The sequence below is a fragment of the Rhinoderma darwinii genome, chromosome 13 (genome assembly GCF_050947455.1).
Source record: "Rhinoderma darwinii isolate aRhiDar2 chromosome 13, aRhiDar2.hap1, whole genome shotgun sequence".
NCBI classification, from domain to species: Eukaryota; Metazoa; Chordata; class Amphibia; order Anura; family Rhinodermatidae; genus Rhinoderma; species Rhinoderma darwinii.
Genome location: NC_134699.1, coordinates 64,316,219 through 64,339,775, shown reverse-complemented (window position 1 = coordinate 64,339,775; position 23,557 = coordinate 64,316,219). Strand labels below are relative to the sequence as shown.

The 23,557-nt window shown below is 42.4% G+C and overlaps 1 protein-coding gene across 2 annotated transcripts; it reads right to left on the bottom strand.

Annotated features, from left to right (window-relative positions):
- Positions 1-6,541: 6,541 nt before the first annotated feature.
- LOC142666310 (Golgi apparatus membrane protein TVP23 homolog B-like) lies at positions 6,542-20,899 on the bottom strand. 2 transcript variants are annotated; one of them, XM_075846299.1, is made up of 8 exons: positions 20,818-20,899; positions 18,068-18,150; positions 11,808-11,952; positions 10,230-10,319; positions 10,015-10,143; positions 9,609-9,737; positions 6,934-7,006; positions 6,542-6,856 (listed from the first exon to the last, which is right to left on the bottom strand). In XM_075846299.1, exons 1-7 carry the CDS (start codon positions 20,827-20,829, stop codon positions 6,974-6,976), a joined length of 621 nt encoding a protein of 206 aa, XP_075702414.1. In that variant the 5' UTR covers positions 20,830-20,899; the 3' UTR covers positions 6,542-6,856; positions 6,934-6,973. The 2 variants fall into 2 exon arrangements, with proteins under 2 accessions (XP_075702414.1, XP_075702413.1); XM_075846298.1 differs by having other exon boundaries at positions 6,542-7,006.
- Positions 20,900-23,557: the final 2,658 nt, after the last annotated feature.

Here is a 23,557-nt window from a genome sequence, read left to right as displayed (position 1 = left end):
GGCTCCAATCAAGCGCTGTCCACAGGGTATGGCATGGCGTTGCAAAATGGAGTGATAGCCTTCCTTATTCAAAGTCCCTTTTACCTTGTACAAATCTCCCACTTTACCAACCCCAGACCATCACATTACCTCCACCATGCTTGACAGATGGCGTCAGGCACTCATCCAGCATCTTTTCAGTTGTTCTGCGTCTCACAAATGTTCTTCTGTGTGATCCAAACACATCAAACTTCGATTCGTCTGTCCATAACACTTTTTTCTAATCTTCCTCTGTCCAATGTCTGTGTGCTTTTGCCCATATTAATCTTTTCCTTTTATTAGCCAGTCTCAGATATGGCTTTTTCTTTGCTACTCTGCCCTGAAGGCCAGCATCCCAGAGTCGCCTCTTCACTGTAGACGTTGACACTGGCGTTTTGCGGGTACTATTTAATGAAGCTGCCAGTTGAGGACCTGTGAAGCGTCTATTTCTCAAACTAGAGACTCTAATGTACTTGTCTTGTTGCTCAGTTGTGCAGCGGGGCCTCCCACTTCTCTTTCTACTCTGGTTAGAGCCTGTTTGTGCTGTCCTCTGAAGGGAGTAGTACACATCGTTGTAGGAAATCTTCAGTTACTTGGCAATTTCTCGCATGGAATAGCCTTCATTTCTAAGAACAAGAATAGACTGTCAAGTTTCACATGAAAGCTCTCTTTTTCTAGCCATTTGGAGAGTTTAATCGAACCCACAAATGTAATACTCCAGATTCTCAACTAGCTCAAAGGAAGGTCAGTTTTATAGCTCCTCTAAACAGCAAAACGGTTTACAGCGGTGCTAACATAATTGCACAAGGGTTTTCAAGTGTTTTCTAATCATCCATTAGCCTTCTAACACAGTTAGCAAACACAATGTACCATTAGAACACTGGAGTGATGGTTGCTGGAAATGGGCCTCTATACATCTATGTAGATATTGTATTAAAAACCAGACGTTTGCAGCTAGAATAGTCATTTAGCACATTAACAATGTATAGAGTGTATTTCTGATTAATTTAATGTTATCTTCATTGAAAAAAAACTGTGCTTTTCTTTCAAAAATAAGGAAATTTCTAAGTGACCCTAAACTTTTGAACGGTAGTGTAGGTTAATCAAGGAAGCCGCTGCAGATGAGACCCATCCAGGCTCCTCAAACACCATGCGAAAAGTCCAGAGGAAGCCCTGGAAGTCACGGGTCTCTGGTCCTTGTCTCTCCCAGATAGGGTTCGCCCATGCAAGAGCCTTGCCAGTGAGGAGAGAGATGATGAAAGCGACCCTTGCGTCGTCACATGAAAATGTCCTAGTATACAGGCTGAAGTGGAACTGGCACTGGTTCAAAAATCCACGACAGGTACCTGCGTCTCCATCATAGCGGTCCAGAGGTGGCAAAGAAAAACGCGTTGACACTGCCAGGAGGTGTAGTAGGAGGAACGGCAGCTCGTGCCTCCTGCCGACGTGCGAGAATGTTCAAAGCCTGGAGGAGTTGGTCGTGTCGACACCGGAGGTCTAGCATATCCGCCCGCAACTCTTGTGACGTCGTCATGGTCTTGGATCGACCACCAGGGTCCATGGCCTGAGCTTACTGTCGGCTTTCACTTCTGCTAATGGCAGACGTCTTAGTAGCACCTTCTCTGAGGTTGTTGGCTGTTCCTAAGGCTATCTTTTGACTGGTAAATTATAGGCGCTCGTTCTGGTCGGCTTTTACTTCTGATCATGGCAGACAGCTTAGTAGCACCTTCCCTGAGGTTGTTAGCTGTTCCTAAGGGTATGTTCACACGAGGGCGTCCGTAACGGCTGAAATTACGGGGATGTTTCAGCCTGAAAACATCCCCGTAATTTCAGCCGTACCGGCATGTGCAGGCGCTTGAACGCCGCGTCCATTACGGACGTAATTGGCGCTGCTATTCATTGGAGTCAATGAATAACGGGTCCAATTACAGCCAAAGAAGTGACAGGTCACTTCTTTGACGCGGGCGTCTATTTACGCGCCGTCATTTGACAGCGGCGCATAAATTACGCCTCGTGTGAACAGACAAACGTCTGCCCATTGCTTTCAATGGGCAGATGTTGGTCAGCGCTATTGAGGCGCTATTTTCGGACGTAATTCGGGGCCAAAACGCCCGAATTACGTCCGTAAATAGGCCGTGTGAACATACCCTAAGGCTATCTTTTCACTCGTAAGTCATAGCGCTCATTCTTGTCGGCTTTCACTTCTTCTCATGGCAGACGGCTTAGCAGCACCTTCTCTGAGGTTGTTGGCTGTTCCTAAGGCTATCTTTTGACTCGTAAGTCATAGGCGCTCGTTCTGTTCGGCTTTCACTTCTGCTCGTGGCAGACGTTTTAGTAGCACCTTCTCTGAGGTTGTTGTCTGTTCCTTAGGCTATCGTTTTTTGACTGGTAAGTGTCACGAAGGGTCAGTGGACCCACTGGGCCGGACCGCCGTGGCGGTAAGGCAGCTGGCCAACAGGGAGCAGGTGAGAGTCTATAGGTACCTGTGGCAGCCCAGACAGCAGCAGGGCAGGCTCGGCTGGGACTAGGTAGCAGGCGGACGTCAGGCGAGGTGAAGCAGGTCAGACGTGGATGCAGCACAGCACGACTTTGGCACAGCTCAGTGCTAGACCAGGAATGTATGGATTGCTAGGATCAGGAACTTGAAACAGGGATAGGTACAGGAACAGGAAACACACTAGAAGGCCATCACATAGACAAACTAGGGAACACAACAACGCTCAGCCATAGAACTAGGGGGCTGGACCCCTCTTATTGTCCAAGGTACTCATAGGTCAAAGCTCATCAACGAGGTCCGGTGCGTGCGCTGCCCCTTTAAGAGCTGGCACGAGCGTGTGCGCGCACCCTATGGGATCCGGCTGAGGTGAGTGGACGCGAGCGCTGGCATCTCCTGAGGAGGCTGGGGCCAGCGCTTGCCGATTCGTGGCTGTCAGGGGGAGGTTGGAGCTGACAGCCCGCAGCCACGGATATTACAGTAAGTCATAGGCACTCGTTCTTGTCGGCTTTCACTTTTGCTCATGGCAGACGTCTTAGTAGCTTCTTGTCTACGGTTGTTGGCTGTTCCCAAGGCCAAGCCGTCTGCCACGAGCAGACGTGAAAGCCGACAAGAACGAGCGCCTATGACTTACGAGTCAAAAGATAGCCTTCGGGACAGCCAACAACGTCAGAGAAGGTGCTCCTAAGCCGTCTGCCACAAGTCTCAGGGGCATAGTTAATTTCTTAAAACAATAGGGGCAATAGCCTCAAAATATATATATATATATATATATACATATATGTACCCCATAGTTTGTGAGAGAGTGGGTGTACAAATATATAATTTTATTTCAAAGACAGCATATCTGTAGCACTATGACCCTGTAGCTATGGATAGGATTAGATACAGTGGCTCAGCAGACAGTATCACACATGATACGATTAGATACAGTGGCTCAGCAGACAGTATCACACATGACAGGATTAGATAACGATTGTTGGACTACATCAGATTCGAGGACTATTTCGATGACAGCAGCCTTTTTACTCTCAATAAAATGGTTAGCAAGGGTTGTTTTTTTTTTTTTATTTCAATAAAATAATTTTTCTGCCTTTGTATTTTTTTTTAAACTTTATTACTACCGCCATAGTTATGACCGCTGGCTGATTGATAGTGTCCATTACTAAGGCAGGTGAAAAGGCTAACACTAACCATTATTACCCAGGTATCCTTCGTCAGCAGGGGTACCGGGAAGAGCCGGGTACGATCCAGTACTGGGGCGGCTGCAGGCTGGTTTTATTAGGCTGGTAAAGGCCAGGAACAGTGACCCTTCCCACTCTGGTAATGCTAGCCTGCTGCTGTGTTGTATCTGGCTGGTTATGAAAATGGGGGACGGACGGGGGGGCCCCCACATCTTTTTTTTTTTTAAATGATGTGCGGTCCCCCTCATTTTTCATAACCAGCCAAATACAACATAGCAGCAGGCTAGTAATACCAAGGTGGGAAGGGCCAAGGTTTCTGCCCTTTCTCAGACTAATAGTACCAGCCTGCGGCTGCCCAGGTGACCGGACGTCAGTAAAGATGGTCGTGTACTGGATTGTACCCGGCGCTTCCCAAAACCCCTGGTGGCGGTGGGTACCAAGGTAATAGTGAGAGTAAGTGTTAGCCTTCTCACTGGCTAACATTAAGCCCCGCTTTAGTAATGGACGCTGTCAGTCATTGGCCATTACTAAGGCGGTAGTAATATCAACATAAAAAATATTTTATTGAAATAAAACCCCCGTATACAACCCTCGTTAACCATTTTATTGAAAATAAAAAAAAACAGTCATTCAAGTAGTCCTCGAATCCGACTTCATCCAACAACCAAACCTGTAAAAAACAAAAAAAAACATTAGTAACATTTAAAAAAGCAAAACAATTATTATACTTACCTTCCTGGGTCCGTGGCGGTTAACGAAGCAGTGACAGCTCTAAACTCTCATTGGTTAGTTTACATCACATGGTCCCAGATTATCCACGGGTCATTGGCCTACTTTTCAAAGTAGAACAATGAAATAAGGTGCCGGGCACCACATGATGTAAACTAACCAATGGGAGCTTAGAGCGGTCACTGCTTAGTTTACTGAGGCTTGTGAGAAGCGCATGATCCTCTGACATGTGCCAGAATTTCGGCACATCACGGGCCTGTGTGCCACTAAAACAAAAACCTATTGCGGGGCCTCCTTCAGATACAAAGGAGTCCCTGACATAGGAGTTAATAGCGGTCATTCACCTAATTTCAAAAGTAGGCGCATGATCGCTAGTAACCAGGTAAGGCCCTGTTCACATCTGCGTTCGGCAGAGGAGCAGAACAACGTAAATGCTGGAAGTGCAAAAACAACCGATGCCCAACGAAACCCGTTGACTTTAATGGGTTTCGTTGCAGTGTCTGTGGTTTTTCCCGAAACTACTGTTGCATGCTGCGCTATTGTTTCCGGTATTTTCGGCGGAATCTGCGATGGAGGCCCCTAACAATGCCCCCAACGCAGATGTGAATTAGGCCTGGGACCCTATGGGTGATGGATGCAACTGTATGGCATCTGTCACAGGTATGTAAGACTTATATCTCGGGGAGCTCCCAACATCACTGTCCATATATGGATAGTAATGACAGGTGCAGTGCTGGAGCCCCCGGGCAGAGTGCTAGTGCCCAGCGGCAAATAGGGGCCTGGATATGAGATACGGTCTGCTGGGCCCTGTATCTAAACCGACCACTTGGTAGGCTTAGCACCAGCAGACAATAATCTTATACTTACCCTCCTCTTCAGCTCTGGGGCAAGTGCAGGTCCTGATGCCATTCAGAGTCATGAGGCGGCACACGTAGCACGGTGACACTGAAAGACATCCAAAGCCGCGCTGCGCTCAGGAACGAGGAGGGTAAGTATAAGGTTACTATAGTAACAGAGGCCCTTGTAGTTTATTACATAGGCCCCAGTTACTATAGTAACTGTGAATAGACGTGGTGCGGGGGGCTGCGGGCCGCCTGGCTTCGGGGCCCAGTCTAAATTGTGACCCCAATAGCTATACCAAAAGAAGAAAACACAGGTATGATGAGCGCTATAGGAGGAAGCCAGTAGTTTGTGGATTCATTTAAATAATTACTTTATTGTTAAATACTAAAGCCTAGTTCACACAGAGTTTTTTTGCAGGCAGAAAAATCAGCCTCAAAATTCCTTCAGGAACATTCCATTCATTTCTGTGGCCTCTTGGGTCTGGCAGACACTTCATGGGTTTTGGAGATAAACAGTGAGTAGCTTGTGATACGTGCGAGCGGGATGTACCATTTACAGCCATGTTCATATTCCTGTACCCTTAAAATGCCACAATGACCCAATTTCTCTATAAAGCTTAGATTAGATAAACATGGCTGCTTCCTTCTAGAAACAGTGCCGCACCTGTCCCTGGGTTGTGTGTGGTATTGCAGCTCAGTTCCATTAAAGTAAATGAAGCTGAGCTGCAATACCACACACAGCCTATGGACAGGTGCGGCGCTGTTTTTGGAAAAGTAGCCATGTTTTTCTAATCTTGTACAACCACTTAAATTATTATGTAATGAAATGTTCTGCAACTTTCTAATATATCGGGTGTTGCAATTCTTCACCATTGTCATGGTCTCTGCTTGTGGTCAGTGAATGGAAACACTGAAGTAGAAGTCATATTTGTGCTTTCTACACAGGAAATGTTAAGATGGACTGCGGCATATGCCCCGCCCCTTTTGTAGCTTTCAGCCAATCAGCTTAGATGAAGGAAATAAAGACACACTTCCCTGTATACTTGACTACTAAGAAGCAGAAGGTCCTGGGGTGGGGTTGGCTGCGCACTTACACCCATTTATTGGCCCCTGAAGTACCAACCAATGGTGAATACCTGCACCCACAGGGCATCACACCAATGCCTTAAAATAAAATAAAGGTAGATCGTCTTAGTGTCTGAATTATCAGGAAACAGGAGCCACATTTGGTAGTAAATATTCATAAGATTTGTTTCAACCAATCAGAACGCATCTGTAAGTAATGCTTAATTTATTTTCATAAAATGTCTTCATAACACATCTATGTATAGATATTTACATCTGATACCCAAAAACCAGCCCCATTTGTATGACTTATGTCAGAAGTGTACTGCTTTAATAGAAAAGCACAAAGTCTCCTGCAGCGCGAGATCTCACTGCTGCCGTCCTGTCTCCCAGCAGTGACAGGCACTCTCCTCCTCCTCCTGGCGGTGATCCCGGCGGAGCAGCAATTATACCCAGGTCACTGGCAGGACGAGATCAGCATCCAGGACAAAATTACCCAAGGTGACAGAGAGCCAAAAATAGTTCTGAGAGGAAATTAGCAGAAGAAATTAAGACTTGTATCGCCATAAAAAGTAACCAAAAAATGTCCTCTCTGTCTCACCGGTAAATTATAATCCACAGTGCAGGTGCGGAGGAGAGGACTAGGACTGCGCCGGAGCTTCCCTGGAAAACGTCTGAAAGTAAAGAGGAAATTGTTTCACAGATAGATTAGATAGATATTAGATTATGAGATAGAGAGATAGATATGAGAGAGATAGATATGAGAGAGATAGATATGAGAGAGATAGATATGAGAGAGATAGATATGAGAGAGATAGATATGAGAGAGATAGATATGAGAGAGATAGATATGAGAGAGATAGATATGAGAGAGATAGATATGAGAGAGATAGATATGAGAGAGATAGATATGAGAGAGATAGATATGAGAGAGATAGATATGAGAGAGAGAGATAGATAGATATGAGATAGATAGATAGATAGATATGAGATAGATAGATAGATAGATATGAGATAGATAGATATGAGATAGATAGATATGAGATAGATATGAGATAGATAGATATGAGATAGATAGATATGAGATAGATATGAGATAGATAGATATGAGAGAGATAGATAGATAGATATGAGAGAGATAGATATGAGATAGATATGAGAGAGATAGATATGAGATAGATATGAGATAGATAGATATGAGAGAGATAGATAGATAGATATGAGATAGATAGATAGATAGATATGAGATAGATAGATAGATAGATAGATAGATAGATAGATAGATAGATAGATAGATAGATAGATAGATAGATAGATAGATGAGAGAGATAGATATGAGATAGATAGATATGAGAGAGATAGATATGAGATAGATAGATATGAGAGAGATAGATATGAGAGAGATAGATATGAGATAGATATGAGATAGATAGATATGAGAGAGATAGATAGATAGATGAGATGATAGATAGATATGAGATAGATAGATAGATAGATAGATAGATAGATAGATAGATAGATAGATAGATAGATAGATAGATAGATAGATAGATAGATAGATATGAGATAGATAGATAGATAGATAGATAGATAGATAGATAGATAGATAGATAGATAGATAGATAGATAGATAGATAGATAGATAGATAGAGAGATATGAGATAGATAGATAGATAGATAGATAGATAGATAGATAGATAGATAGATAGATAGATAGATAGATAGATAGATAGATAGATATTTCCTTAGAGTGGTATTCCGACCAAAGACTTTTATGGCATGTCTAGGATATGCTATTAATATGTCTGGCGTCCCCGTATGGTGCCCTGCATGGATGAAACAGGGCAGTCACTTACAGCCTTAGGCCGGGTTCCCACGTAGCATAAACGTTGCAGAATTTCCGCAGCATTTACAGTAGCAGCAAAGTGAATAAGATTTAGAGAAAACACACAAAAGTTGTGCAGGAAAGTATTCTGCGTGCGTTTTTAAATTCCGCAGAATGTCAACTTGTGCTGCGTGCTCCGTGCGGAGGTGCTGCGTGTCTGGCCCATAGACTTCAATGGGGAGAAGAAATTCTACAACAGATTTATGTTGTTGCGGTTTTTACAGCGTTTACGCAGCGGAAAAGCAGTAAAAGCCGCTGGATATCCGCTAGTGAACATATACTTTGCTATATCCAAAGTTTAACACTAAATCCGCAGGTAAAACGTTTCCGCAGCAATATGAGCAGGAAAAACGCACTTTGGTAGGGATTTGTGTGACAGATTTACCCGCGTTTTTCTAGAGATTCTGCTGCAGATTTGCATGGGAACATTGCCTAAGGGCTCATCCACACACCACGGCATTGCTGTAGAAAATGTTTGCGGCAATTCCGTTGAAAGTCAAAGGCTTTCCGCTGCGGCAAAAACTCACCATTTCCTGCGGGTTTTACAGCAGAAAATGGTGCGGAAATTGCTGCGTTTTTCCCAATATTGGGAGATGGAGACGTCTCCTCTGAAAAACGCAGCAATCCAGTCTTGACTTCCGCAGCAGGAGTTGACCCGCTGCGATCCGAAAAATACGCACTGCAGGTCAACTTCGGCTCTGAAATTTTACGCAGCATGTGGATGAGATTTGTTCATTCTCACCCGCTTTGCGGCTATTGTAGTCTGCTGCGTTTTTTACGGCCGCAATCCCGGCTGGAAAAAACGCAGCATATCCGTTACGTGTGGACGAGCCCTTAGGGTTCTTTTACATGGGCAGATTTTCTGGCGGTAAACAATACATCATGGCGATCAGCGGTCGTTCACTCATTTTAAACGGAGCAACGATTTCAGTGCATAGGGACGGATGATCGATCATTCCCTTTTTACACAGGGGGATGTGCAGTGTCAAAATCTCAACTACGTAATGTTGCGGCTCGCACATTCCGATTGCCATATATTTGCCGTTTTTCCCCCTCTTCCTAATATTAATCTTGGATCGAACAGGAAACCGACAGATGTATCAGGGTTTCCTTCACGCCACTCTTACTTTTGATTCCAAATGTCAAAGGCGTCTAAATTGGGATGTGTGCACCCAACCCCTCCCCCCGGTGGTGTCTTTGTGTCATTGCTGGCCCCTAGACCTGGGTACGACTTGTCCAGACCTGCTCTATGGACTCACTCCCAGCCGTATCTATTGTACCCCTCTCGTTTGGGAAATACGTATGGTAATGCAGCGTATAAACTTGCCTGTGTGAACGGTCCCTAGAAATAATGTCAACAGTACATACGCATTAACAGGAACGCCACTCACCTGTCTGAGGAACTGGCTGCCAAGGTAGCTGGTGGCGATGCTGGTCAAGTTCTTGCGGGTGCCCACTTTACATTTGATGTAGCCATAGAGATTTGCACCCTGAAGAGTGACCCCCAAAATAACCACAGCCTGCGAGGGAAGACGTGCACATTACTATCATTACAAGGGGGGGTGTCACAACAACTGACCACAAGGTGGCGCTATGCTCATTCTGCCAGAGAAACAGGAAAAACAAATACATGAGGTCTATTGTAATCCCTGATCATCCATCGTTTACTACGAATGCTTCAGAAGTCCCACCCACAGACCCCTCCTCGCAATTTTGAAGACCTCTGCTTGCCGAGTAAGGATCTATCATCAGTATCTAAGTCCCATAAAACCCTGTTAAACCCAGAAAGGGACTCACCAGCCATTTCACATTGATTGAAAACAAAGCGCTGAAGGCAAAGATAACCCAAATAATGGGGCAGGTGATGAGGCCGAGCCAGAAGATCCGCGACTCTGCTTCAGAGGAGTTTTTCTTTCCTGGGCCTGTCTTAAGAAGAGAGAAATCAGTCATTAGTTACGATAACGATCCCCACCGGTGACACCAGAGAATCCGCAGCTAGAAGTCAAGCCTACCTTCCTGGATTCATACACCCAATGACTCTTCCCATCGTCGTCTACTTGGTTCCACCATCGCAGCCCCACCAGTAACCTCCCGGTGATGTTCTACAGACAAGAGAGATCATTAGACCAATGTATATAAAGGAGAGAAACGGGATCACTATGGATACTGAGGAGTCCGGTAGGAGTCATAGTGGTATTATATCGCTCCATCTACTGTCGCTGGCAATTTAAAGGGTAAACTTTAAAAAAAAAAAAAAAACTTTTGACATCTCATAGTGACCTGTCTGAAGTTTTGATCGGTGGGCCTCTGAGCACCGAGACCCCCAGCGATCGCTTTAACAAAGCGACAGAAGCACTGAGGTGAGCCCCCTGACGCATCGTTTCTGATCGGAGCGGTGTACGGGCGCAGTAGAAAGTTATGGAGTCTGTACAACGCTCTCTAGGCTACCTGAGGAAAGACGATCAGAAACTAAGCGGCACATCGCTTCTGACGCTTCGTTTTAGTGATCGACAGCGGTCTCATTGATCGGACCCCCACCGATCAAAACGTCTGTCGTGTCAAAATCTGACACTATAGGAGTGACTTACGGTTTTATCTTTGTAGAATAAATAGTTCTGTAACTTTCATGAAAGTTTTCAAGATCTCTACTAGCTGTCAGTGAATAGCAAGATTTTTGTTCACATATGGAGGCTGACAATCCATGCAGACCTAATACTTTATTTGCATCCAGTCTAGACAATCCTCCGGAAAGGGAGATGTATTCAGATCACAGAAGACTCTTTACACTGGATACAATTGTAACAACTCTTAGCTGTGAGAAGTATTAGGCCCTGTTCACAGTTTCCTCCTATTGATTTTAATGGGAGTCAGAGGCCGTTTTTTCCGTAAGCATTTTTTGTAAAAAATAAATAAATAAATCAAATAAATCGTCATGACCGTTCTTGAGGCGTTTTTCACCTCGAAAACCCTAGTAAAATCAATAGGAGACGAAAGAAAATATGCAGAACGGCCGTGGCAGTTTTTTCCGCTGTTTTTTCCTTTGCTTGTGGAAGAAAGAGGTAAAAAAAAAAAAAAAAAAAAGCCTAAACAAAACGCATTAAAAAAAAAAAGCGCCAAAAATCAGGTGTGATACAAAACCACTCAAAAAAAAAACCTGAGCTGATTTTTCCAGGCAGAATTTTCTGCCTGCAAAAAAATCTGTGTGAACTGACCCTTAGTCTCTGTTCACATCAGAGGAAGTAAACGAAAAAAAAAGGAAGCGTCGCATGATGAAAACAAATGGCCTACGACGAAACCCATTGACTTTAACGAGTTCTTTTGGGTTTCCATCATGGTGTTAACAGCTAGATCTAAATAAGAATATTTCCATTCACTGACAGCAAGCAGAGATCATGAAACTGGCAAGGATCACGGCGGTCGGACCCTTGACGGTCGGACATTGAGTGTATATCCTAGCGAGATGCCATCAATAAACCCTTATAATAAATCAGCAATAGGTTTAGGATAACGATCGTCTTTTCCGGTCGTAGCGCCAATGATTACGACGTGTTCGCCCACATTAGATTATATACCCGCGTACATCCACTCACCTTCACCGCCCAGAAGTCACATGACAGCAGCAGAATAATGGTCACCATGCAGGCGATGAAGCTCTTGAAGACCAGTTCACACACGAGATAGACGATTATAGCGCTCACGCGGAAAAACAGATGAAAAAATGACGCAATGGGATGTCTAAGGGAGAAAAAGCAGTAATAGGTTATATAGATTTATATATTAAAAAAATATATACATCTATTATACACAAACAGAAGATTATATTCTGACTCAGCGGTGTGAAAGGGGAGGGGCCACGACAACCAATATACAGGTTGTGCTTTAATAAAAACACAGGAAATATTCCTTTAATTTCAGAGTGATGGACATATTAGTGCAGTGGTGTCCAACCTGTGCCTGCTGGGAGTAGTATTCACAATGCTGGAGATGACCATTAGTGACGACAACCAGTATTGCTACCAAAACAGTTGTCACTAAGGTTTCTCAGAGATGCTAATAAAAGGGGAGGGGCCATGACAACCTTTCACTTTCATTAACCTTATATTCCCTCTCTATTAGTAGGCTGTGTTACAATATAAATAAAGCAAAGTAGAATTCCTTGAACCCCTTAAAGGGAATGTGTCGCTAGAAATTATTATTATTTTTTTCAGTTAAACAATTATTTAAGTGATTACACATTGTTTTAATTTTTTTTACAAGTCAGGAAACATTACAAATTAGATTCTAATTTATAACATTTCCATGTGCTGGTCACTAGAGGGAGCAGTTCCCAAAAATGCAGCATGGTCACTGTGGTAAAGTAACCTCATTGATTTATGCTGCAAATTTGGGGTAGACACACTCGCTCTAGTGTCCTCACACAATCCCCCCTCCCTTATTCTGGCTAGTGCCAGGAGAAAGAAGGGGGTTGAATCTTCAAACCTCCTACACTGTGTGCCGCCATTTTCTGAGCGACTGCACAGTGTAGGAGGATTAGATACAGGGCTCAGCAGACAGTATAACACGAACAAATACACACACATCACATACACAAACATAAATTACCTTCTCCTGCCGCCGCCTCCGCTGGTCTACGCACCTTGTGCCTTCGCTTCGTTGAACATATGGCCGGAAGTCGCAGCCGGAAGTCGTCATCTGACTCTCCGGCAGCGGCTTCCGGTCCACATGAAAAAGGTGCCGGATTTCGCTCTGTGAACGAGCTTAGTTTTGGTCTCTGTGGGAGCGGCGCATGCGCTGTTCCCACACAGGCGGCGTACGCTTCTGAGAATGGATCGGCTCCCGTTTGCATTCTCTATGGGGATGTATGTGCCGTATTTAATCTCTGTATGTGTCGTTAATCGACACATACAGAGATAAAAAAGAAAAATGGCAGCCGCCATAGAGCAGTAAAAATACATTAAAAAGTAAAAAATGAGAACACAATTAAATAAAATTTTTGTTAATATCATATTAAAAGCAATATAAAAAAAAAAAAAAAATCATGACACCTTCCCTTTAAAGGGTTTGTCCAGTTGAGAAAACCCTTTGGCACACCCCCTATTAGGGAATTCTGAGTTAATAGAGGGGAGTCCTCTATTCAGGATCTTCATCTCTGGACCATAGTGGGGAGTGGTTACATAGAGCGTCTCTCTCTCTGGAGGACCCGTCCTGTCCGGCATTACACTGACAACACATTGATATGAATGGGCACTGTGTAATGCTTTATTTCCCCTGTGGTGGCGCTGCAGGGAAATTTAACACTTATTGTCCGGCTTCACTGATCGCTGGGGGTCCTAACAGGGGAACACTTTGATATCAGCTTAGTGTCAAGGGATCCTTCTACCAAGTAGGGATTTTCCAAAGCAGAGAACCCATTTAAGGATCGGGCCAATTTTGGCCTTGATGACAGAACAATTTTTTGATTTTTCCCTCTTTGAATCCCGGCGATCATAACTTTCATATTTTTTGCTTGATGTAGCTTTATGAGACTTTGTCTTTTTGTGGGATGAAGGTGCTGTTTTTTGGTACTCATACATTAGCGTTTCATTTACATAAATTTTTATTTTGGCAAAAAGCAGAAGAAAAAAAAAAGTTGTTCCGCTGCAGTTTTTTTAAATTTCTTTTTTATTTTTACGAAGCACAGTAAAAAATTGTGTAGTACCGTGTTAGCCAGAGACAATATGAAATGTTAAATACTTTTGTGTCAAAAAAGACAAAAGTATAATAGGTATGATACATGATCCTGTGTACAAGGGGCATCAATAAAGGAATCTACATTGGAGAAACAATACAAAAACTACAAACCAGGCTGAATCTTCACAGACATACAATAAGACAGGAGGTGGATACACCCGTGGGAAAACACTTCTCTGGACCAGACCACAGTTTGGCAGATTTAAAGGTACTCATTCTGAAGGGTCATTTTAAAAACAGAGAAAGAAAAATTTGGGAATTCAAGATGATGATAAAATTCCAGTCATTGACACAAGGCCTCAATCTAACGCCAGGATTTATGAGCCACTACATGGACACGTCACCTCCCCCATCAGATGGACTCCAGATGCCTTAAAGGAACAGTGTCATCACAAATTATTTTTTTATATGTTAAAGATGTTAGTGCTTTATTAAAAACGTTTATATTCATTTGTGTGTTTGTGTTTTACTTTTTCTTATTTTTACACTTTTTCTTCCCTATGGGGGCTGCCATTTTTTGTTCCATTTCTGTGTGTGTCGATTAACGACACATACAGACATGGAATACGGCAGCCACAGTCCCATAGGGACTGCGAACGGCTCCCGTCCCATTGACTTCAGTGTACGGCGTCTGTGTGGGAACTGCGCATGCGCCGCTCCCACACAGTCCAATTCGAAATTGGCGCCGTCCGGCGCCATTTTCCTGTGGACCGGAAGTCGCGGCCGGACAGTAATATTACTACTTCCGGTCGCGGCTTCCGGATTTGTGCACTTGGACCAGCGGCAGCAAACGGAGCGGACGGGCCGGAGGGAGCTGCGGCGGCAGGAGCAGGTAAGAGATTTCAATGTATGTTCGTGTTTGTGTGTGTTTACTACTGTATGTAAACCTACTACGCTGTGTGTTAGCTCAAAAAATGGCGACACACAGTGTAGGAGGTTACACCGTTCAAACCCCTCGTTTATCCCGGCACTAGCCAGGATAAAGGAGGGGGGGGATGCTGAGAGCTCACTAGAGCGAGGGCTTTTAACCCAATTTTGCAATGCTGCAATTTTGGGAAATAGCTCCATCTAGTGACCAAAAATGGGTAGTATTATAAATTAGAAATAATTTATAATATTTCCTGACTCGTGAAAAAAATAAAAAAAATTTGAACAATGTTTAATCACCCACACACTAAATGTTTAATTAAAAAAAAACAAACATGTTTTTCTGGCAACACCATGCCTTTAACTCCTAAGTCATCACCCCTATAACCTCCGTTTTATTGCCCCGGCTTATCTTAATGATGTATCACCTCATGTACTAATTGTCTTTGTGTAACATCTAAATGTTGTGCTTTTTTCTAAGTCATTCATTTGTAAACGGCCTGAAGAAGGGGCCTCTGTGCTCTGAAAGCTGCATATAGAACTTTTATGGTTAGCCAATAAAGGTATCACACCTATTATACTTTTGTCTTTTTTGACACAAAAGTATTTAACATTTCATATTTTTTATTTTTAAAATGACGCTATAAATTTATTGTGCAGGTTGTTACGCACATGACGATATCAAATATGTATAGGTCTTTTTCTTGTTTTGGGACTTCTAAAAAAAATACACACAGATATGAAATATATTTTAAAGATTTGTTTTATTTTACATTACTTTTTTGTTTTTTGTAATTCATTTTTCTTTTTTTTAATAATATAGGGGGGATTTTGAATTTAGATCTTTATTTGGTAACTAATGTACTGACCTATCTATATACTGATAGTACACAGGCATATATCTATATACTGATAGTACACAGGCATACATCTATATACGGATAGTACACAGGCATACATCTATATACTGATAGCACACAGGCATACATCTATATACTGATAGCACACAGGCATATATCTATATACTGATAGCACACAGGCATATATCTATATACTGATAGTACACAGGCATATATCTATATACTGATAGTACACAGGCATATATATACGGATAGTACACAGGCATATATCTATATACTGATAGCACACAGGCATACATCTATACACTGATAGCACACAGGCATATATCTATATACTGATAGCACACAGGCATATATCTATATACTGACAGCACACAGGCATATATCTATATACTGACAGTACACAGGCATATATCTATATACTGATAGTACACAGGCATATATCTATATACTGATAGTACACAGGCATATATCTATATACGGATAGTACACAGGCATATATCTATATACTGATAGTACACAGGCATATATCTATATACTGATAGTACACAGGCATATATCTATATACTGATAGTACACAGGCATATATCTATATACTGATAGCACACAGGCATATATCTATATACTGATAGTACACAGGCATATATCTATATACTGATAGTACACAGGCATATATCTATATACTGATAGCACACAGGCATATATCTATATACTGATAGCACACAGGCATATATCTATATACTGATAGTACACAGGCAGTTGTTAGGACAGACCTAAGTTAGCGCTAACAACGGGAAATATGGTCAGACAGCCCTGGGATCCTTCAATGGACCCTGAGCTGTCTGCTCATATAAGGTATGGGCCTCGATCGGCAGTGATCGCATCATTCATAGGGTCAATGGCGGAGATCACTTTCCCCTGATCTCCTCCGTTAGATCAGGGCTGTGTATTTCAGCCGTTGCCCCGCTCCTGATCGTTTGGGCACACTTCCTGTGCCCGCATGATCAACAGGACGAGTATGCATCATGTGTCGTCAACCAGTTAATACGGCAATGTCACCCAGCTTTCCCAAACATTTGAATGGTAAGTCTGTCTAGTCATGAAGTGATACATCACTTGCTCTAATATTGCTGCATGACTTAGCAGATCTATCAGTCCGAGAAAGCTGGGTGACAACCAATACGGCTGCCATTACGGCTCCCATAGGTGCGGTCACTCAGCTTTGCTAGATCTTAACAATGTGAGAGTGGGGGATGTAGCGGTGCATAACGTGACATTTTCCATTCAGGAGTCTGGGAAAGTTGGATGACAAGTTAACATTGATGTCATTACGCTGGGTTCTGGAGTCGTGGTTTAAATGCGTTATTACGCCGCGAAAATGGTGCCGATGTGCAGCAAAAAAACACACTTAAACCGCGACATAAGAACTGCGTAGTCCCTACTAATAAAAGGGGAGGGGTCATGACAACCATTCATTTCCACGAACTACTATATAAGTATTTTAGTAGAAACGTGGTACAGCAAAATTCCTTTGCTCAGGCATCAAAAGCATCCGAAATTCTGGACTATTGGACTGTAAAAGAAAAGTTTATATGTCACTCATTCTTTAAGAGGTAAGCCTAAAAATCAGAGCAATTTCCTGATTGGTTATCTCTGCTCAGTCTGGTGCCGGATTATCAAATTCCGGATTAAAGAGTTTTTGCTGTAAGTAGTCATAGTTACTAGCGGAGTAATTAACCCCTTGGTGACATGTGACGCAACTATACGTCACAGCCACCAAGGGGGGGGGGGTAGTATGAAGCGAGCGGTGGCTGACACTTCACTGCAACGGCCGGGATCGGAGAAAGCTAATATCCACTTAGATGCCGTTAGAAAGAAGAGGGCAGCTCCCTTCATCAGCCAAGACGTGTATTGTACCAGTGATCGCTTGTTCAAGTCCCGAAGGGGGACAAAAAAAGAAATAAATAAAAATGTAAGAAACTAAAAAAAAAAAAAAAAAAAAAAAGAAGGTTCAAAAAACACTCACTTTTCCCATTGTTAAATATTAAAAAAATAATAATCTAAAAAACGTATAAAAAGTAAACATAACTGGTAAAAGGCCGAAGCCGCCGAACTATTGTAATATAACGTTATTGATAACACTGCGGGAAAGAAAAAGTTCCCACTGCCAGAATTGCCAGTGACTTCGCTTCCCAAAAAAAAAGTGTTGGAAGTCATATGTACTCCACAAAAGGTGGCAATAAAAACTACAGATCACCCCGCAAAAAACAAGTCCTCACACCGCTCCATCGACCATAAAATAAAAAAGTTCTGGCGCTTTTAGAACATGGCAACAGAATTTTTTCCCTACTAGGACATTGGGCGAGTTGTGTCACGAGGATGTGAGGATTTACCTGATCTTTTTCTTTTTGGAACTTCGTGAAGTTTCTTCATCTGCGTCAAACAGAGAAACATCTTCCGTCTCGTCGTTACTGTCCTATAAAGGAGAGATCGGTGGATCGACAAGTCATTGATCGTCAGATAATGAGCGCATGTCCCTTTAAAAATCTCAAGATCTAAAACTTTGCGTCACCCCCTTTCTGTCAGGTTGTGAATATTCCCAATTACAGGTTTCCTAGTTAATAGCTGGACGAGAATCAATATGGCTGCCAAGAACAGATCCCACCCGGGTTATCACCCAACTTTGCCAGGCCCCTGTAAAGCAAGTCAGCCAAGTGAGGTCAAACTACGAGAGTGAATAATGCATCAATACATAGAAAGGCAGATAGTGGGCACCAGAATGGACGTCATACTGATTGTCACTCAGCTTTCCCCGAATCCTGAATAGTAAATATGCAACAAGAGTCATGTACTATTGCATTACTAAGTATATTTGTCATTCAGGAGTCCGGGAAAGCTTGGTGGGAGCTGTAATAGTGGCCATATTGGTTTTCACCCAGATTTCTGAATGATAAAGCAGCAGAGTTATGAAGCAATATCAGAATAGGTAATTATATATATACACACACCTGCAAAAACGAGGTAGATTCACTATTCAGGAGTTTGGAAAAGCTGAATTAAGGTCAAGCCCAATTGACCGGTCACCAAGCTTTCTTATACTCCTGAATGGCAAATCAGCTCAGTTATACAAGGATATGGAGTGATACACGAGTCCCTTAATGTTACATAACTAGACACATTTACCATTCAGGATTCTGGAAAAGCTGGGTTACAACCAATATGGCCACCAGTACAGGAGAGGTCACCCATATTTCCTAAAAGGCCTTCCTGCCAAGTTACACAACATGAGCGCAATCCCAGTGCGTATCATGCCGCCCGCCGTTCTGGGAGAACTAATATGTACCAAATTACAGCTCCTACGTTGGCGGTCACTCAGCTTTCCCAGTCTCCTGAATGATAAAGCTGCCAGGTTATGCTTTGATATCAGTAAGGCCCTGTTCACATCACATTATAGCCTCCGAGAGAAGGCTGCAACGTATCCCACTGCACAGGTATACGTCGACTGAACCCCCCCGGGCAGAGCGATACCTTTAGGCCATGTTCACACTGGGCTTTTTTACAGTGGAAACCACGGCAAAAAAACGCAGCGAAAAACGGACGAAATTGCCTTCCATTGGTTTCAATGGGAGGCGGAGGCGTATTTTTCCCCGCAAGTCGAAAAAAAGCATGTGGGAAAAAGAACCGACAAGTCCTATCTTGAGGCATTTTCCGCCTAAAAACTGAAAAAACGGCGGGAACGGCCCACACATTTTTTTTTACACGTTTTATGACAAAAAACGCTCACGGTTTTTTCCTTTGCATGTTGAAGGTAAAAGAAAAAAAAACAAACGCGATAAAAAACGCAGCAAAACTCACGTCAAGAAACGCCTGTGGCGCAAAACCACTTAAAATAACGGAGCGGATTAAAACTCAGTGTGAACAGGGCCGAGGAGCGCTGCGTCCGGAAAACCTCCTGACGTCATATATGGACAGCAAAGGGAGGAGCTTCCCGACGTAAACCTGTGACGGAGGCCACACACTGATCGGGTATGTGCACGCGGCTTATTTTCGGACGTTTTTTGGGCCGCCATAAACGGTCGAGTCTCAGACTTTTAAATTAAATTCCTTTAGTAAAGTCGGCCATGTTGGAAACCGTAAAGCACGGGACAGGAAGGATCATTCAGGAACGGCGCAGCAGGCAAGTTTGCTATAAATGGATTACGTACAATGTATACTCAAAAGCCGCTTGAAAAAAACGTATATACCGCAGCGTATGCGTTTTTTGCGGGATAACTCGCGATAGAATGGCGCAGTCCACTACGTTATTCAATCCTTCGAAAAAAAACTGAGGCCAAAAGGACTTTTTATGGACTCCATCGGGTGAATTGAGACCTACGGACACGTTTAGCGTTTACATCGGGAGCTCTCTAGACGTACACAATAAACGTAGGACAAAAACGCAATGTGAACAGGGCCCAAATGAAGTTTCTATCCACAACTAGGAACGTTTGCCGTTCAGGAGACTGGGAAATCTGGGTGACAACCAATATGGCCACTAAGAGCACGTCAAGAGAAGTTGTCACCCAGTTTCGAGGACACGTCCACCTAGTTATGTAGTCATCCAGTATCAGGGAATATATATATATATATATATATATATCTATATCTCCAGCCACTGAAACCCGTGTCCATGATGAATCCTGTATATCTGTCATATACACAGAGATTCCTTTACTCTGGCATCCGATAATCCAGAACTGCTGATAATATTGCCGTTTCGTGCCAAGTTATGTGGAATTATTACCATTATTCACCTTCTGATAATCCGGCACCTCCCAGAGATGCCGAAGTAAAGGATTTTTTGTGTTTTGTAATAATGACAAAGCGTGAAGTGGAACTACAAGTCCCGGCACACGCAGGATGGAGTCACCTGACCCACGTCATCGGTATACGACTAACTCCTACATCCAGTACAACTTTTCTGTCACTATTTACAGCTACAAAAGCTCAAGTACAACAGGTATAAACGGTAAAACTACAAGCTCCAGCATGCCCTGCGCTACCAAAGCCTAATACAATGGGTCAACAAAAAATGAGAGTGAAGCGCAGAATACTTGTTACGCTACCCCCCATATATAACCAGAGCCCACAGAGCCCCTATTACCTGCCGCAACATGTCAGCTGTGACCAGGATCTCCGGGACCTGCTCACTTCCGGTACACGACTCACTTCCGGTATCCCCACAAGCGCGGCCCCGCAGTGTCGTGAACGCGGCTGAAAACGCGGGAAAACTCCTCCTTCCCTGTCACTGAACTGAGGAGAGCGGCCATGATAAGATAGAGTACCTCAAATACATAATCCTACTACATGTTACACTACAGAACCCTGTACCTGCAGGCCACAGTGTGAAAGCCATAGACCTGACCCCTCCATATATATATATATATATATATATATATATATATATATATATATATATATATATATATATATATATAGGTAGTTATATTCTTGTATATAGGAGCAGTATTATAGTAGTTATAGTCTTGTATATAGGGGCAGTATTATAGTAGTTATATTCTTGTATATAGGGGCAGTATTATAGTAGTTATATTCTTGTATATAGGAGGCAGTATTATAGTAGTTATATTCTTGTGTATAGGAGGCAGTGTTATAGTAGTTATATTCTTGTATATAGGGAGCAGTATTATAGTAGTTATATTCTTGTATATAGGAGCAGTATTATAGTAGTTATATTCTTGTATATAGGGGCAGTATTATAGTAGTTATATTCTTGTATATAGGAGCAGTATTATAGTAGTTATATTCTTGTATATTGGAGCAGTATTATAGTAGTTATATTCTTGTATATAGGAGCAGTATTATAGTAGTTATATTCTTGTATATAGGGGCAGTATTATAGTAGTTATATTCTTGTATATAGGGGACAGTATTATAGTAGTTATATTCTTGTATATAGGAGCAGTATTATAGTAGTTATATTCTTGTATATAGGGGCAGTATTATAGTAGTTATATTCTTGTATATAGGAGCAGTATTATAGTAGTTATATTCTTGTATATTGGAGCAGTATTATAGTAGTTATATTCTTGTATATAGGAGCAGTATTATAGTAGTTATATTCTTATATATAGGGGCAGTATTATAGTAGTTATATTCTTGTATATAGGAGCAGTATTATAGTAGTTATATTCTTGTATATAGGGGCAGTATTATAGTAGTTATATTCTTGTATATAGGAGCAGTATTATAGTAGTTATATTCTTGTATATTGGAGCAGTATTATAGTACCGTGTTTCCCCGAAAGTAAGACAGTGTCTTACTTTCTTTTTATCCCCAAAAGCCCGACTATGTCTTACTTTCGGGGTATGTCTTATATTGTAAAAAAATTGTCGAATTTTTTTTTTTTTTTTTTTTCACAAACTTTATTTAACTGTTTTACATTTTTTTTTTTTAGTCCCACCAGGGGACTTCACTATGCGATGTGCCGATCGCATATATAATGCTTTGGTATACTTAGTATACCGAAGCATTATTGCCTGTCAGTGTAAAACTGACAGGCAACCTATTAGGTCATGCCTCCGGCATCGCCTAACAGGCAGATGCTGAAGGCAGACCTGGGGGTCTTTGTTAGACCCCCGGCTGTCATGGAAACCCGACGGCGACCCGCGATTTGTTTGCGGGGGCGCCGATCGGGTGACAGAGGGAGCTCCCCCCTCTGTCAAACACATTAAATGCCGCTGTCACTATTGACAGCAGCATTTAATGGGTTAAACTGCCGGAATCGGCGCGCGCTTCGATTCCGGCAGTTGCAGCAGGAGCAAGTGCAGGGGACGGCGCGGTGACGTATGGAGAGGGGGGCGGCGCGGAAGTGGGCAGGAGGCGGCAATACCCCCGTGTTTCCCCGAAAGTAAGACATATGTCTTACTTTCGGGGTACGGCTTATATTAGCCGACCCCCCTGAAACCCCCGATACGTCTTACAATCGGGGGTGTCTTACTATCGGGGAAACACGGTAGTTATATTCTTGTATATAGGAGCAGTATTATAGTAGTTATATTCTTATATATAGGGAGCAGTATTATAGTAGTTATATTCTTGTATATAGGGGCAGTATTATAGTAGTTATATTCTTGTATATAGGAGCAGTATTATAGTAGTTATATTCTTGTATATTGGAGCAGTATTATAGTAGTTATATTCTTGTATATAGGAGCAGTATTATAGTAGTTATATTCTTATATATAGGGGCAGTATTATAGTAGTTATATTCTTGTATATAGGAGCAGTATTATAGTAGTTATATTCTTGTATATAGGGGACAGTATTATAGTAGTTATATTCTTGTATATAGGGGACAGTATTATAGTAGTTATATTCTTGTATATAGGGGACAGTATTATAGTAGTTATATTCTTGTATATAGGGGCAGTATTATAGTAGTTATATTCTTGTATATAGGGGCAGTGTTATAGTAGTTATATTCTTGTATATAGGAGCAGTATTATAGTAGTTATATTCTTGTATATAGTGTGATCGCAATGAGGTCACGTTACGCCTTGATCTCCATGCAGGTTCAAATCAGGTGGGGGGGGTGCGAGCTCGGAGAAGCAAAGACACACTGAGACGTTTCTCAAGGCAAAAAATACTTCTGACTTTATTTGCAGAGACACAGAGTTTATATAGTAAAAATATCATATAATTACGTGCAGACACGTATACATTCTTGTAGTTTCTTTCCTCATTATTCTTATCTCTACGTACATTATTCTTATTCCTTACATCTAGTTTTTAATCCGGTGTTCTACCCATATCTATCTTGGCTGTACGCCCAGAAACAAACCATCCTGCAAACAAACCCCCTAGTTCCTGGTAGTACCCTC

Bases quoted from the DNA above. Each gene is read 5' to 3' on its own strand.
- LOC142666310 (XM_075846298.1), bottom strand. The intron at 11,953-18,067 runs GTAAATCCTCAC...TTTCTCCCTTAG, and splicing joins TCCAAAAAGAAAAAGATCAG to ACATCCCATTGCGTCATTTT. The intron at 9,738-10,014 runs GTGAGTCCCTTT...CTTCCCTCGCAG, and splicing joins CAATCAATGTGAAATGGCTG to GCTGTGGTTATTTTGGGGGT.